Here is a 16,565-nt window from a genome sequence, read left to right as displayed (position 1 = left end):
CAGAAGAAACCTTGATGAAACAAGGGGAAGTTAGTGGAGTACTTATCCTGGCCCTAGAATCCTGGCCTTAACAGTCTATGTGAGGATGCGGGTACTTCCTCCAGCAGACTAAAGCGTGTGTTGTCATGACTGCCCTCTGAGTGAGGGCTGTGTGAACTGGTGATCTGGCTCCTCTCTGTGGAGCATCCTTTACCTGAAAGGATCACTGAAAGGCAAACTATGATAAATCAGTCTTCTTTTTTTTTTTTTTTTTTGCTTGACTTTTCTTCAAAATGAGGAAGTAACTCTGGCCTTTTGAGGAAAACAATAGTGTCTGTAAATTGGCTAACTCATCCATGAGTCTATGAGTCAGAGAAGCCAGGGTAGGAAGCAGAGCGAGCTACAGTGACTAATACGTTATTTTAGGATAAATGAGTATGTGTATTAACTGCCCACAGAGAGCTCTTTGGAACATTCAGGCATACCCAGTAGTGTGGCACCAGGGACTCGAGCATCTGCAGCTCGCCCTTTGCCTGTGTTCAGCTGAGCCTTTGATTTGTTTCTTGTAGCTAACCCTCAGTTGGTAGAAGCTTAAAGCTCTTTAGCCATGTCAAGTCTGTCTATCTCTCTGGCAGGGCTGGAGGTGGAGATGGATGTTGATTTCCTTGCTCTATCAGCATGGAGGTTATTAGTTTTTCTTTTTTTATTGATTTTATTGATCTATATATTTTTCTCTGCTCCCCTCCCTTTTTATCCTTTCCTCTTCAACCCTCTTCCATGGTCCCCATGTTCCCAATTTACTCAGGAGATCTTGTCTTTTTCTACTTCTCATGTAGATTAGATTCATGTCACAATCCCAGAGAACCTAGACAACAATGAGGACCCTAAGACATGAATCTAATCTACATCTTTTCCCCTGATCTGGGTGCCTACAGCTGCTCTGAGCACGAGACCCTCAGGAGTTCCTGATGGCAGGAGAATGGTTTCTGGTGTGTTTGGCTGGGGCGTGGCTATCAGTTAAGGATCCCTATATAAGCTGCCCCTGGACACAATAAAGGGGGCGTTCTTGGGGCATTCTGGCATCAAGGATGACCCGTGTCTCTGTCTCTCTGTCTGTGTGTCTTTGTGTGTTTCAATCTCCTGCCCCTTGCCCGGTTCACGAACTGTATGATAACCCATAGAGTACAAACGGGCATGGTGCGCCCACAGAAACAGGCCATGAATTATGGATGGATTTGGGGTACAGACCTGAAGAAAGTAAAGTTGTTGGCCACACAGCCACTAGATAGAATGTCCAGGCATACCAAGGGTGAAGACAAGACCCTGAGATGCCAGGGCCCCTACAGAGTCCACAGCACAGCAGAGATGCCGCAATTCTAGAAAGGCGCCTATGCGCAGTGGTAGAAGATTAGTCAAACGTGGTGGAGTACCCTGTATGTCCTAGGTAAGAATTCTTTGTCGTTTAACACATTTTCCCCATTCTGCATTCACTTTTCACTTTACCAGTAGAAATCTATAAATCATAAAAGGTTTACGTTTTGATGGAGTCCGACCTGTCAATGCTGTTCTCTTACTATGTGTGCTTTTGACTTCATATCCAAGAAACCATTACTAACTAAAGCCAGGTAACCTGCTCCTATGCTTTCTCTAAGAGAATTACATTGACTGCTTCTTTTAAAAAATTAAAATTATACATGTTAATGAATTTCATGTGATTTAAATAGATGTATATACATTGTGCAATATTTTAAAATCATTTAAAACATCTATCTCATTGCATATTTATCATGAGGAGGGGAAACACTCAGAGTCCCTTTTCTCTGTATAATTTATAGTCTCAAGCTTCCTAACTGACTCTTCTCTTTTCAATGGTACTCGCCGTGTTTAACGTCTTGTTTTTAAGTGCGTGTTCATACCCAGACATAACAGTTATTGCTTACGGTCTGTCTTTCTCCCTATAATGCATGTTCTATCTGGCAGAGGTGCATTTATTTTGATTCACTGCTGTGTCCCAAGCACTCCTAGGATACATCTGTGCTGGCTTTCAGTGGACACTTGCAGAGCAGATAATAAGCTGTGTGTTAAGGAGTGTTGGTCGTCATGCAAACACAGATCCTGAGAACGCACAGACCTGAACTGTTGTCCAGTCTTCTGCACTCACCACCCAGCCAGGCATAGGAAGATGACTAACACACAATCAATAACGGCTGATGAACGAGCCTTGCTTTCCAGGGAATTTCTCAAGACAGTAAGAAAGACACGTTTGTATGAAAAATCTAAAAATAGGAAATTAAGCTAAATTAAAATGTCAATAAGAGTAAAATACATAGAAATAAAAATTTATCCAGAAAAGTACAAAATTTGTAGAAAAAAATATTTTAAAAATTTAAGGTCTAAGGAAATGGCAAAGCATCCCATGCGCGGAATCCTTGATATCATGGTGACAGTGTACCCCAGGGTGATCTTGATCTGAAGATTAAAATCTGTCTTTCAAATTCCAAGCTCATGCTTGTAGCACTGCTTGCTTGGTTGATTTGTTTTGACAAACATGTTTTAGAAAGTGTAAAAAATCTCGAATAACCCAAACACTCTTGACAAAGAGAATGAAACTGGGCAACCGACATTTCCTCTGTCAACACAGACCATCAAAAAGCCACCCTCTCTAGCGAAGACAGCATCATAGCATAGAACAGGTCAATTGACGGAATGAAATAAACATGTCAGCCAATGGAATAAATTATAAATAAATAGATGATAGATAGATAGATAGATAGATAGATAGATAGATAGATAGATAGATAGATAAATTGGGTTCTATGGTCGATTGATTTCTACAAGGGGAGAAAACCATTCAAGAAGAAGGAAGGGTGTTTAACAGTAATGCTTGCACAATCTTGATGTGAAAGGATGTTGATCCTTCTTCATGCCATGCACACCAAAGAGCCTCAAGATGGAACACATATCTCAATGTAATTCTCTGAGAACACGGGAGGTCATCTGGTTTTAGTTAGTAATGGTTTCTTGGATACAAAGCCAAAAGCACACACAGTAAGAGAATAGCGTTGACAGGTCGGACTCCATCAAAATGTAAACCTTTTATGATTTATAGATTTCTGCTGGTGAAGTGGAAAGTGACTGCGGAATGGGGAAAATGTGTAATACGACAAAGAATTTTTATCTAGGACACACCCGTATCTCATACAACCCAGTGATGTAAAGACAGCAACGCTATTAAAAGTTGGCAGCACATCTAATAGATATTTCAAAAGACACATGGCTGACAAGGACAGGAAAAGGTTTTCATCAGTCAGGGAAATGCAAAGTCACAGCTAGGTACTGCTGCATAACAACCATGGCTTTCATTGAAAACCCAACAACGAAGACCTCAAGTAGGTGAACGATTGAGGTTTGTGAAGACATGGTGAAACTTGGATCCTCAAACCTTGCAAGAGTGGGGTTCAGCAACATTGGAAAACAATTTGGTAGCTTTTCAAAATGTTAAATGCAGAGTGACCACGTGACCCAGTAATTTATTCCTAGACATATATTCCAAACATCTGTCCTTAAAAAATTATTACATGCCAGCAAGATGGCTCAGCCAGTAAAGGCTGCTTCTGCCAAACTTGACATCCTGAGTTCAAGTTCTGGGACCCACATCATGGAAGGAGGGGACAGCTCCCACAAGTTGTTGCCTGACCTCTATTCATGAGCTATGGTATGCATGAGCTTGCCTACACAGAACACAAACTAAGTAAAAATAAAAAAAGCATTATAGGCAGTCATAAGAGTTTTTCTCATAATTGCTCTAAGTGTAAATCACCTAACTGCTATGCAACTGGGAAACATATTAAAAGGTAGCGTGGACATACAATGGAATGTTATTCAGTAATATAAAAGACTAGATACTGACACAAGCTCTCATGTGAAGGAGTCTTGCAAACATTATTTAAGGGAGAGCTGTCAGGAACAAAGGACTTATATGATTACTTTGAAAGATAATTCCAGAATCAGTAAGTCTACACGTAGAGGAAGTAGATTTTCAGTGGCTTCCAGCTTTAGCAGAGGTGAGAAAGTAAGGACTGAGGAAGAGTTGCTAACAGGAATTGATTGCTTTGAGGGAAAAGTCGGGGAGTTGGGTAACTCAACCTGCCCTTGAACTGGCTCTGTAGCTGAGAACAGCCATGAACTTCTGTCCTTCTGCCTCCACCTCCACGTATGTATGACCATGCAGGATGACAGGTATGTATGACCATGGCTTATTCATGCACTGGAGTTCAAACACAGGACTTCGTAGTAATACAAGACAAACATGTTTTGGCTAAGTTACATGTTCAGTCTTATATAAATACTTATTCAAATGAAAATAATAGCAAGAGGTGTGTATTAAAGACTATAGGACTATAGCCATTCAGTGTATGAGAGCATCAAAGGCTGCCTAGACCAAAGCACAAAGAACAGTAAAAGACCCCCTGTCCTCTGGGAACAACTAATGAGGACCCGACCAAAGCAGCAGCTCCAGGGATGGAGAGAGAAAAGGAAGAAAGTTTTTGACACTGAAGTTGCTTAAGATTGGAAACCAATTTATGTAGACAGGAAAAAGAAGAGATTTATGATTTCAATCAGCTTTCCTACTTGGTATAAGTACGCGAACAGCAGAACATTTCGGCATCCTAAAACATTTGAAAACAACAAGAATTAGATATTCTAATTCAAAACTAGTCTTTTGTTTAAGAAGAAAATGGCCTTCATCCCCAGGTATTTAGTCACAATTTATGACCCTGAACACCTACCTGCCCCTGAAGTTTATAGTGAGCTCTCCACATGGAGAACTAGGTGGTTTTGGAGCACTGAGCAAATCCGCCTGGTTTCTGATTCCTTCTTTGTATAAGAAGATCCTCAAAGGAAATGATTCTCTAACAGTGCTGCTGGGACCAGAAGCATCAGCTTTATGTTTGCTTTTATACAGAAATGCAGATTCCCAGAAACACACATTAGAAACTGAATAAGGAGTCAAGAACAGAGCTTTGTGGCAAGGTATTCTGTGAAGGCTGGCTCAGCTGGGCCAGCAGCTGAGGATGGGCTCATGTGGTCATGTAAATATATCTCACAGCTTAAGTGAAATATTGTGTAAACTCTCAGAATTGACTTCGCTTGCAATGACTTAAAATCCACTTTAATGCTGTCCTATACTACTGCTTCTCCAGCGATATCTTCATCAAAGCTTCATTCAGTTAATGGAAATGGGAATTTATAATTTCTTCCAAAGTTTAATGAGTCTATGGATTAGGGCATTAGGAATTATTCCTCTCAACTAATGACATTTCAGCTAAGCTGGCATTAGCTTAACTTCTTGCTTTTTTCACACTCTTAATACTTTCCAGAACATGTCTTTAAGTTTCCAAAACCCAGTCTATTGTTGAGGCAGAATAAATTATCTTTGTGCCTATACATGCTAGAATTCTGCAGCAGGGAGGAGCATTTTGCCAACTCTTTTTTTTTCCATATCAGAAAGAAATAAAATTGCCTTTAATACACATACGTCTACATACATACATACATATACAAACATACATACACACACACACACACACACACACACACATATATATATATATATATAAACAATCACAAGAACTAATGAGTGAGTGCAGCAAGATTCTCGCATGCAGGCTGCTTGTACACAGCTAGCCACTACTTAACAAGCACAACCAGTTGTCTCGATGTTGCTCTGCACTAATCTGAGAGAAGGCCTGGAGCCTCAAATATCCTGCTCTGGTGTTTCTTTCTTGTCCTCTCAAACTAAATCAGTTTTTCACTTCTTTTTTTTGGGGGGGAGCCATCTTAGGGTTGGCAAAAGACTTGACTCTAGAGGGGTTCCCAGGTGTCCAAGGAGATGTCCCCAGCTTGCTCCTTGGGCAGCTGAGGAGAGGGCGCCTGAACTGGCCCTATCCTATAGCCACACTGATGAATATCTTGCATATCACCATAGAACCTTCATCTGGCGATAGATGGAGATAGTGACAGAGACCCACACTGGAGCACTGGACTGAGCTCCCAAGGTCCAGATGAGGAGCTGAAGGAGGGAGAACATGAGCAGGGAAGTCAGGACTGCGAGGGGTGCGCCTATCCACTGAGACGGTGGGGCCGATTTAATGGGAGCTCACCAAGGCCAGCTGGACTGGGACTGATGGAGCATGTGATCAAACCAGACTCTCTGAACGTGGCGGACAATAAGGGCTGACTGAGAAGCCAAGGACAATGGTACTGGGTTTTGATTCTACTGCCTGTACTGGCTTTGTGTGAGCCTAGTCTGTTTGGCTGCTCACCTTCCTAGACCTGGATGGAGGGGGGAGGACCTTGGACTTCCCACAGGGCAAGGAACCCTGACTGCTCTTTGGACAGGAGAAGGAGGGGGAAGGGTAGTGGGGGGAGCCGGAGGGAAATGGGAGGAGGTGGAAATTTTTAATAAAAAAAGAAAAAAGAAAAGAAAAAAATTGCCAACTCTTTAGACTAGGTTTTGGGCTTTACAATAGCCATCTTGCATCTAGCTGGCCAATGTCTTATTTCTTTTTCTTTTCTTACAGTCCTAAAGAAACACTAAGATAACTTTCATCTTGCCCTGGTGGTTTGACCTGCTGAGAAGCCACCCTTTCTACTCCTGCCCGGGGTAAATAGCTTCTGACATAAAAGGAGCTTTTTGTTAATTTACATCACTTCTTCTTATCAAATATTAGATCAGATTTCTCAGAGGAAGCAGACAGGGCTTCAGCACTGCCCTTGCTGTCTTAATAGTCCCTTGACATTGATTTATCTGCCTTCTGAAGTGCACCTCAGGATACATTATCCAATAACTGGCATTGGAGCACACTAAAATACAATTAAGGTAAATCCCTTCCTAACATCCTCTAGATACAAGTCCCAGATACAATAAAATAATGGAGTTGAAAGAAATCCACGTCTAGAAAATACTAGAGAATTTTATTTAACGTTTGAGATGCTGATGAGTCTGTAAGTCTTAGCAAAGGCAATTAACAGACTTCTCATAAAAACCTTTTGCAACCATTTGAAGTAAGAACAACACAATTAAGTTTGAGTGTAAATTGTACAAACACTTTTGAGACATGAGGTAAAAGATTCATTTCCTTAAGTAAAAAGATTTTTTTTTACAAGCTTGTAGTTAAAACAAGATTTTAACTACCACCCAAAATGGCTGATGCCTCTTATCAAGCAATATGCAGAGAAGAGAAAAAAACTTAATAAGCATATGGAAATTTGAGCCATCTCACTGGTAATCACAGTGCTTAAAGCACCAAAAACAAGATGCTGTGTGTAGGATGTATCATCAAATATCAAGGACTTATGTTTATTGTCCAGGAATGTTTTGACTTAGAATGTAGATTGTTGAACCCTGCCGATGATCTCCTCCTCCTCTCCTCTCCTCCTTACCCTATTTCTTCTTCTTTTTCCTCTCCCTTCTCTCTGTTGAAGATGACCCCAGGAATTTGTGCATAGACACAGAATGTGTAGTGAATGGTTTTGAAAGGAATTTGAATTTACATGATATTGCATATTATTACTCCAATTTTGCATTATTATTATTATTATTATTATTGTGTATGGTGCATATCATAGAGCTTCCAACTGGTCTCCCAGTCCCAAGAACCTTCAAAGAGCTTTCCTGGTAGTGTGGGAGCTTGTTGTAAAAGGAGTTCAGCGGGCTACAAGAAGTGGTACGGGATAATTGTCTGTATTCTGTCAATCATGTTTTAAATAAACGCTGATTGGCCAGGCAGGAAGTATAGGTAGGTCAACCAGACAGGAAGTAGAGGTGGGGCAATGAGAACAGGAGAATTCTAGAAAGGAGGAAGCCCATTCCTCCCAGTACTGCCCAGATCACCAAAGAAGCAGGATGTGACCTGCCCCACTGACAAAGGTTACTGAGCCATGTGGCTAACATAGATAAGAACAATAAGTTAATATAAGCTACAAGAGTTAATAAGAAGCTTGAGCTAATGAGCCAACTAGTTTATAATCTTATGGAGATCTCTGTGTGATTTTTTGGGACCTTTCCAGCTGTGGGGTACCGGGTGGGACAGAAACCCCAACAAGCTGGCCCTCATGTTACAGGAGCTGTTTAAACCATCAACTAGTCTCAGTCTCTTAAAACACAGGATAATTAACAGTTCCTAAAATTCTTAAGATACCCAAGGCAGGAAGGTGAGCTGCAAACATTTTATATCACACTGTAATTATTGTAGACAAAAATCCCTCTGATTGTCGGCATGTGTCCATGTCTTTGGTAGAACTGGTTAAGGGTGACGGAAACGCTTCCAGAATGCTTAGGATCACAGCTGTGCACTCTGGATCTGGTGCTATGATCCACCAATTCTTCCAGGGCACAGTTGAATAGTAGCATATACATAAAGCAGCCTGGATTCTGCTGTTTCCAGGTTCAGAAGGAAACATTTACATGATTTGTGCTTCTTCTCTGGCTTCCAGCTGGGTTAGGAAGGCAGGGATTGAACCCGTGTCCTTGGACATTCTCAGCCCATACTCTTCCACTGAGCAACTCCTGACAGCTATTATTTCTTAATATTGTCCACACTGTGGATAGAATAAGTGAAGCCATGAATTCATCAGCGAGAATTATTTGTAAAGGGGGAGTAAATCAGCTCCATCAGAGACTCTCTTACTGCCAGCAGGTATCTGATTGCAGTGATTCTGTAGCACTCGTGTGATGCCACAGATTTGATATTCTATGGGATGTTGCAGATTCAATATTCTATGGGATGCTGCAGATTCGATATTCTATGGGATGCTGAAGATTCAATATTCTATGGGATGCTGCAGATTCAATATTCTATGGGAGGCTGCAGATTCAATATTCTATGGGAGGCTGCAGATTCAATATTCTATGGGAGGCAATCATTCTGAAATTCCTTAATTTCTTTTGGCCTCCGCAGGCAATAGGCCTGCTCATGGTGCACAGACAGAAATGGAGACAAAAGAGCCATACATAAAAAAAATAGATACATTAAAAAATTCCTTTAAAAAAATAGCCAAATCTATATACTTAGCCCAAATCCCTTCTTTCATCTCTGACTTAATGTAAATTAGACCGCCTCACAGGATCTCAAGCTTACATGTCTAATGGCTTTAGTTCATTTCCTGTTACCATTTATTATAGTAATAATACTTTATAAAGAAGAGAGGCTTATTGGATTTAATTTTGGAGGCAGAAATCTCGTGATCAGATAGTTCCAACAAGTTAGAGGACCCATTGGTTGCATCATTCATAAGCATCAAGGCATGCATGGGGATAGGAATGATCGTCTAGAGGGACAGGAAGTCAGAGGGGTAAGGAATGCCAGTCCTGTGTCTTTATAGCAAAGCCCTCCGTGGGAACCCAGTGAGGTCCCACAAGAACTACACAAGGACAGCATCCCAATGACTTATTTGCTCCCACCTCTTCAAGAATGGACTTTTACAATGACTTTTACATCACCACACTAAGGGCCAAACTTTCAACACATGAACATTTGGAGAATATAGTCAAAGCATGCTCAAAGCACAGAACCAATGTCCTGTGACCCTTTCTTGTCACACCCACCCACCTCTCTCAGTATCATTGCATTCAGTGGCTTCACCCTGCACCCTGACTTCACATCTGAACCTTGCCCTTCCACACTCTCCATGAATCAAATTACCTTATCTTGCTCCTTATTTGGTTACCGAATCACTTCCATTTCTCCTAGGTTAGAGCATTATCCTTCCTTATTTACATTATTGAAATTGGCTTTTAATTGGTTTACTTAGTATTGCAACTTCTATTACAGTTTTAATGTGAAATGCACACACCCCACCCCCAACCCTGCTCATGAGTGCTTGGTCCCCAGCTGCTGTCATTGTTCTGGGAGGTTGTAAGACCTTGGGAATATGGGATCAGTGTCTAGAAAACACTGCTTGGCACGGGCCTTCGAAGGTTACAGCACAGCATGGAACAGCTTCCACCCCACCCTCTGCTTTCTGATCTGACAAGATGTTATAAGCAGTCATTGGCTGCTTCCAAATCTACAGATGGGACAACTCCCTTGTCACACCATCCGTGCCACAATAGAGGACTCATTTGGAAGCAGTGGGCTGACATAAATCTTTGTTTCTGTCAGACAGTTCGATCATATTGATAGAGAAAGCAACTAGTATGCCTTTCTTCCTCACGAGCTCTAAGTGATCACAGTGGGAAACAGAAGTCTGATGTCTCGCTTCAGTAATGTGTTTTAAGGTCATCAAATTTTTCAGATTGCCATGGATGCACTGAAATCCTTCCTGGTGCTCGTGAGCTGCATGGTTTGGAATGAAGTCCAGTGTTCTTGTTTGCTGAACTACCTGGCCTCTGTGTCTTTGACTATGGTCTCCCCAATGCCTTGAAGCTCCTTTCCTTCCGTCTTCACTTGCCTATTCCACACTTGTCTGCTACGAATGAGCTGAGATGGTGCCGTTGCCCAGGAAACCATCCCTGACTCCTCAGAGCTGTATTGTTTTCTTCATCTGGGATTCCAGTTGCTCAGCGGTTTTCTTCCTTTCTGAATGTCGTTTTTAATAATCTGTTTATAGGTCTGCCTTTGCTTTGAAGCATGGCATTCCTGGCATCAGAGGCTGTGTCTCTTTGCCTTTGTGACTAACTAGAAATAAAAGTTGAGAGATTGTTTCTTCATGGATTGAATTGAATTGGAAGACTGGCTATGTTTATAAAACACAGGAGTCCGAAAGACAATTTATCGGAAGTATGCCAGAGATAGGCCTGTTTAACTGGAGCCATCTCAAATGGGCCGCACTGTCTTCTTCAGGATCACCAGGGTGTCATTAGTTCTGATTACCTTCCCGAGTTTAATTGACACTTAACAAGATAGAGCCTTCAAAGAGATGTTTTATTCCTCTGGCATTTCCCTAATAACAGATTGTGGCTGCTACAAATTCAGAGTTACGGCTTTGTGCTGGGAGAAGGTGAAGCCCTGTTTGCTCAGTGTGGTATTCTTTGAGCACACATGCAAACTTTCGGAGACGCAAATTCATAAGCTTCTTCATCCAAAATGCTGCTGCAAACGTCGTGCGGGGAGAAGGCAGAATTCAGTCGAGTCCTTTACTGATGCCAAGACATTGTGACTGGACTCACTCTCCTGCTGCTGGGTGATAATTGAAAAGATCACACTACAAGAGTGCAAAGGCGCCTCTGAGCGGGCAGCTAATGTCATCTGAGCCTGAGTTATGGTAACACAGATTGGAAAAGGAACTTCCTTGTTGGTGAATGAGGATGAGGCTGAGCAGGTCCAGTGTTCAGAAATCCAGGCTTATGGAGACGGTACCAATGCAGATTTCATTTATACAAGTGCATTAAAGCCAATGAATCTTCAGATAAGGGCTGTCTCTTCATCATTTGAATGTCACTTGGACTTCCACGAAGCACTGGTATACACAATTACTTTTCAGTTAATTTCTGCTACACACTTGTGAGATAGATATCGCTATGATACTACACTGTGCGATGGAGAACTGGAACCCAGAGAGAGGAGGACTCTTCTGAGGTCAAGCGCAGAGACAAGATCAAAGCCCAGATAGTACAAACCAGCAACATCAGCACCTAGAATACTTATGAAGGTCAACTCTCAGTCTGGGTTCTAGAGCTAAGACACGAGGAAGTCTGGTAGAGGGTACAGTGGTGCGGGATATCTTGCCCAGCACATGAGTATTATGTTATACACCATGTGTTAGATCAGCGATTCTCAAGCCTGAGTGTCTTACAAACCACATGGAAGATGCTGACATGGAGCTTCTGGATCAGAAGAATGAGTCAGATGGTGCATCTGCATCAGGACTAGACCTTAAAGAGGAAGGTCCTAGAAATAATAGCCCCTGAAGCCAGATTAACTTCAGCATTTTCTGTAAATCCAGTTGTTAGAGTATCTAACCCACATTGGGAGGATACAGGAGTCAGAATACCTAGGCTATTTTAGGATATGGACCACGAACTGGGGGCAGACTACTGCTGATTGTAATGTACAGAACAGCTGTTCCAATTCCCAAGCATAGCATGGGCTTTTCATTTACACTCAAGAACTGTCATGTTGCCCAAGATGTGATTGATTTTCAAGTAGTTTATTCTTTAACTGAATATAACACTCTAGATTCCCCAGAGCAGCAATCAAATATGTTTTGAAATAGGGTATGAAAAATAGTAAGGGGTACATAGAGGTTGGGGCATGACTGAATAACTCTAACAATATAGGCTGTAAGGAGATGGCTGATTTGAGTTGGCCAAGGTTCTGAGCATTGCTCCAAATTTTCAACCACTTGGGTTAAGACTTAAAAAGCTATCCTTAAGACAGAAGGGGAGAGACCTGGGACAATACCTCATTTTGATAAAGTAACTGCCTTCAAGCACAAGGACCTGAGTTCAACCCCTAGAATCCATGTATAAAAAAAAAGAAAGCATGTCGGTGCCCAAATAAAACCCCATTGGATAGTCAGAGACAGGTAGATCCCTCAGGTTTACTGTCCATGGAGTTCTAGATCTGTGCAGTGGGTTCTAGGCCAGGGATAGACTGTGTTTCAAAGAAAAGGAACAATACCTGAAGTTGTCCTATAACCTCTCCTCTACACACATATACACATGTGTGTACTAGTACACACACACACACACACAGAGAGAGAGAAAGAGAGAGAGAGAGAGAGAGAGAGAGAGAGAGAGAGAGAGAGAGAGAGAGAATTAAACAGAACAAAAACTCAAGTCTCTTGAGCCTGGCTGGTGCATGAGATACAGGACTAACCAATACTTTAATATTATTGCTGTCTCAAGAGTGAACTTTCTGAGCTAGCCCACTTTGTTCTTGCTATTGGAATCACTTCATTGCCTGCCTATGTCAAAGTGGCACCACGCCCCAGAGTCCTAAATTCTCCAGGGCTTGAGCAGCAGGAAGTCCTAGGTTTCATCCTGCAAACAGCTGAAATCCCAAACCAGATAGTAAAACACCTCAGCTGTTCCCCTGATGTGGCCATGACGGCCATTTCTCAAACTGACCCAAGGCAAGAGGACAGACTGTGTAAGTTGTGTATGTTGGAACACAGGCTGCCTTTTCCCTGCAGGCTCCTGAGGGGCCAGCAGATACCTGGACCTCTTCCAGCCTCTCTCAAGGTGCATGGACAGAAGGCAGGACATGGCTTCTCCTCTGTTGATGATGCCCCTGGGTAGCTTCTCTTGCCTCCGCTGTGGTCAGCTGGTACTATTGTGTAATTTCTCATGAGCCATTTTAGGTAACAATCAGAGACCTATATAGAACAGTTGCTGTGTAGCAATGTTGACCAAAAGTGAGTGAGTTCTGTTTGCTCCTAGTAACAGCATTTTCAAGGTATCAGAAGAATTTGTGGTCAGCTAGAGATGCAGATAAGCACTGTGATGAAGAAAGGTCCAGAGAGAGATAGTGGTAACAGTCTCTAAACAATCCAGAGTCAGAGAGGATAGCCTGGTGTGAAAAGTGACGAGTTCCTAGATAGAATGGCTACTTACTACAGGGCAAAAACAGAATTGCCTGTAGTCACCTCAGTAACTTCTTCATGCCCAGGATATCATGCTTATTAAAAGCACACTATTGCACCATCCATATCCTTGATCAATGGATCTCAATCTGTAGGTGATGTCAAGTGACCATTTCCAGAGGTCATCTTAAGACCATTGGAAAACACACAAATTAACATTACTTCATAACATTAGCAAGATTACAGTTATAAAATAGAACAGAAATAACTTTATGTTCAGGGGTCACCACAACATGAGAACTGTGGCATTAGGAAGGTTGAGAACCACTGTCCTAGATGGAGGAGCTGTACCTTAACCCAGCTTCCTTGGGGCCAGGCTCTTCCTGCTTCATGCAGGGTCTATTGCTTTCTAGGACCCCTGCGTCCAAGTGGACAGAGCTGTGCCTTGATTTAAACAGTGTGAATCCAGAATGGTCTGTGGCCTTCTCATAATTAGTGGTTTTTCTTGCTCCATAGCAGGAGGCTCTGAACACACACCTTTTCTCCCTCTCACTCCAATCTCACAAATCTCTCCTCATCCCAGGAGAGGTTACCTCTTAACTGGATCTGAGGGGTGCTGTGGAATTTATCTTGGACCACGATGCGTGTAAAGTGAAGGTCTACATGGGACCCATTCTGAGCCACCAAGGCTCCTCAGGTATTTCCTGGAACAATAGCTCAGCTTCATGTATGGCTTCACCCACACTCACTGACTCAGGAAGATAAGCACCAGCCTAGGAAGGCTAGCAGGGGGCCTGCGGTGCAATCCACACATTTTTCAGATAGAGAAACTGGAACACGGGGCTCACTAAAGGGCATTCTCCCCCCAGGGAAAAAATCATGAAAAGGAATAGAAGTTAAATCGCAGCAACTCACATATTTAAAACCATCTTTTTAAAAGAAAAATAGAAACTTGTACAGACATTCCTAGAAATAATGACCAGCCTAATTATGAGCATGAGATAAATCTTGAAGCTTATAATAATGTTTAAATTCTCTTTTAACCAAAGGTTAGAGAGAGAAGCTCTATTCAGGGCTGAGAGAAGGAGGTGGGAAAGCTGCTAGAGGCAACGCAACTGATGGTGAAGAAAGTCAATATGCCACTTTAAGGGGAGCAGGGACGCTGCATGCAGTCTGTTACCATGCAAAGGTAGCTAAGCTGTGCCCACCATACACAAGGACAGTTCAGCATTCCTGGGAATGTCAGCTCTACTCTTCTGAGGAACAGTAAACCATTTTAATGACATAAAATCCATTCAATAGGCATATGTTCCTCAGAGGCCTATAAGGGCTGTATTTGAAGGCTAAATAAGAACATGTCACAGCTGAAGAAATGGAGCCATCAATTCCTTGTGGTAGTCCAATATCGTGGGTGGTGGAACTCCTGAATTCTGGCGAGCATGAGGAAAGTCTCTACGGTCTGTATGTTGCTGTGCAGCTACACATGAGATCTGCATGCTGCTGTGCAGCTACACATGAGGTCTGTATGTTGCTGTGCAGCTATGCATTAGGGAACTAATCGCTGCTTTGAGTAAGTCTTTCTATCAAATTAAGAAGGGATGTGAGTTTTATCTATGCTGATTTTTGACTGCCTCTAAATTATGCCTTTAATTCTGTATTTGATCATGTGCTATCTAAGAAGGCTAAGCATCATTTCTTCGTTTGCCACTTTTCTTAGAAACACTGACTCTTAAAAGGCTCACTGTTTCGGGAGATGAGGGGATGCCAAAGGTCCCCCAAAACTGCTCTAAACACAAAAATCTCTGCCTCAAAGGACACACTCTGACAACAGGTCATGTAAACTGCCTGCGGAGCTTTATCGGCTTCCTTTGTTCACAGGGATGCAATCTACTTTAATACCAACACTGCAGTACAGAGCCCTCTGGGAAGTCAAGGTCCACAGGGTGCATTTCTAGGCTCAAAGATGCTTCTGGAGACCCAGGGAAGTCCCCACGCCATCTCTGTGGGATAAGATCACAAAGCGGATGCTTCTTAGTTACCGTCTTGTGACCTCCATGGATTTAGGCAAGCGTTTCCAGGCTCTAGACATTATTCTTCTGGCAGGGAATTTGGGCATGGAGCAACAGTAATTTAATGCGATTAATGAAAATGAAGGCTAATTAGGAAAAAAACAAACATTTAAGCTCGGGCTGAGGTGAAAATATGGAACACTCATGGATGAATTTTATTCACTCCAAAGGACAGATAATACTTGGATTGCGGTAATCAGGCAAAGTACAGTCAAACACATGGAGCGCTGCATCTTGTTGAACATACCTGCAACCCTTCAATGGCCAGTTTAAGGATAGAAGGCGTCAATTTGGAGGCTTGTTTGAAGGAAAAATTACTCCAGTCTATAATTAAAATGAAACCGTTGATCTGAAGTTCAGGATCTTCAATAAGGACTTCCAAAGACAGCAGGATGGCGCGAAGGATATCTGTGAAGGAGTTCCTGTGACCAGAACAGAAAGGAGAGCGTGTGTGAGTCTAGAGAGCTGACAGATGGCACATTGTGTCATGACTCTGTCGCCCTTGCCCCGCAGCCTCATGACCCTTGCATGCAGTGTCACGTTGAGATTCTAATACACAGAACAAATGAAAATAATTTGCTGAACATCCAGAAACAATGCTTCAAGGTGGCCAGAATGGGCGTGTCCCCTTGGTTTGGTCACAACAGCATCTTAGACTTCATGAAACATCCTTGTTCTGCATCCCATGGCTCTCTGTGCTCTGCTTCCCCTGCATCATTGTCCACACCTTGCAGAAACACATCCCTGCCCCCCAAACTCTGATAACCACGGGCAGTGGCTGCGTTACAAGCCTGGCAGTATCTTCAGCACCTAGGCTCACAATGAATCATTGATGAACAAATGGAGAGAAACCTCAATCCCAGGAGCTTATTCAAACTTAATATCTCTTATTTCTTTTTTTATGCTAGAACCCTGGAGAGAGTATAAAAAAGGCCATGCTATTGTGGCTGTGGTTTCAGTTTTGATTCATGGGTAGCAAAAACTAAA

The 16,565-nt window shown here is 42.4% G+C and overlaps 1 protein-coding gene across 1 annotated transcript in view; it reads right to left on the bottom strand.

Moving 5' to 3' along the window:
* Positions 1–16,565, bottom strand: part of Clvs1 (clavesin 1) — a 131,993-nt gene that overhangs the window by 61,077 nt on the left and 54,351 nt on the right. The window contains exon 2 of the mRNA XM_038348263.1: positions 15,826–16,000. Within this exon, the coding sequence (XP_038204191.1) occupies positions 15,826–16,000 (175 nt within the window). The remainder of the gene's footprint in view (positions 1–15,825; positions 16,001–16,565) is intronic.

The sequence above is a fragment of the Arvicola amphibius genome, chromosome 11, assembly GCF_903992535.2.
Source record: "Arvicola amphibius chromosome 11, mArvAmp1.2, whole genome shotgun sequence".
Taxonomy (NCBI): domain Eukaryota; kingdom Metazoa; phylum Chordata; class Mammalia; order Rodentia; family Cricetidae; genus Arvicola; species Arvicola amphibius.
Note: the sequence above shows the minus strand (reverse complement) of the source record. Positions and strands in the feature narration are given on the sequence as shown.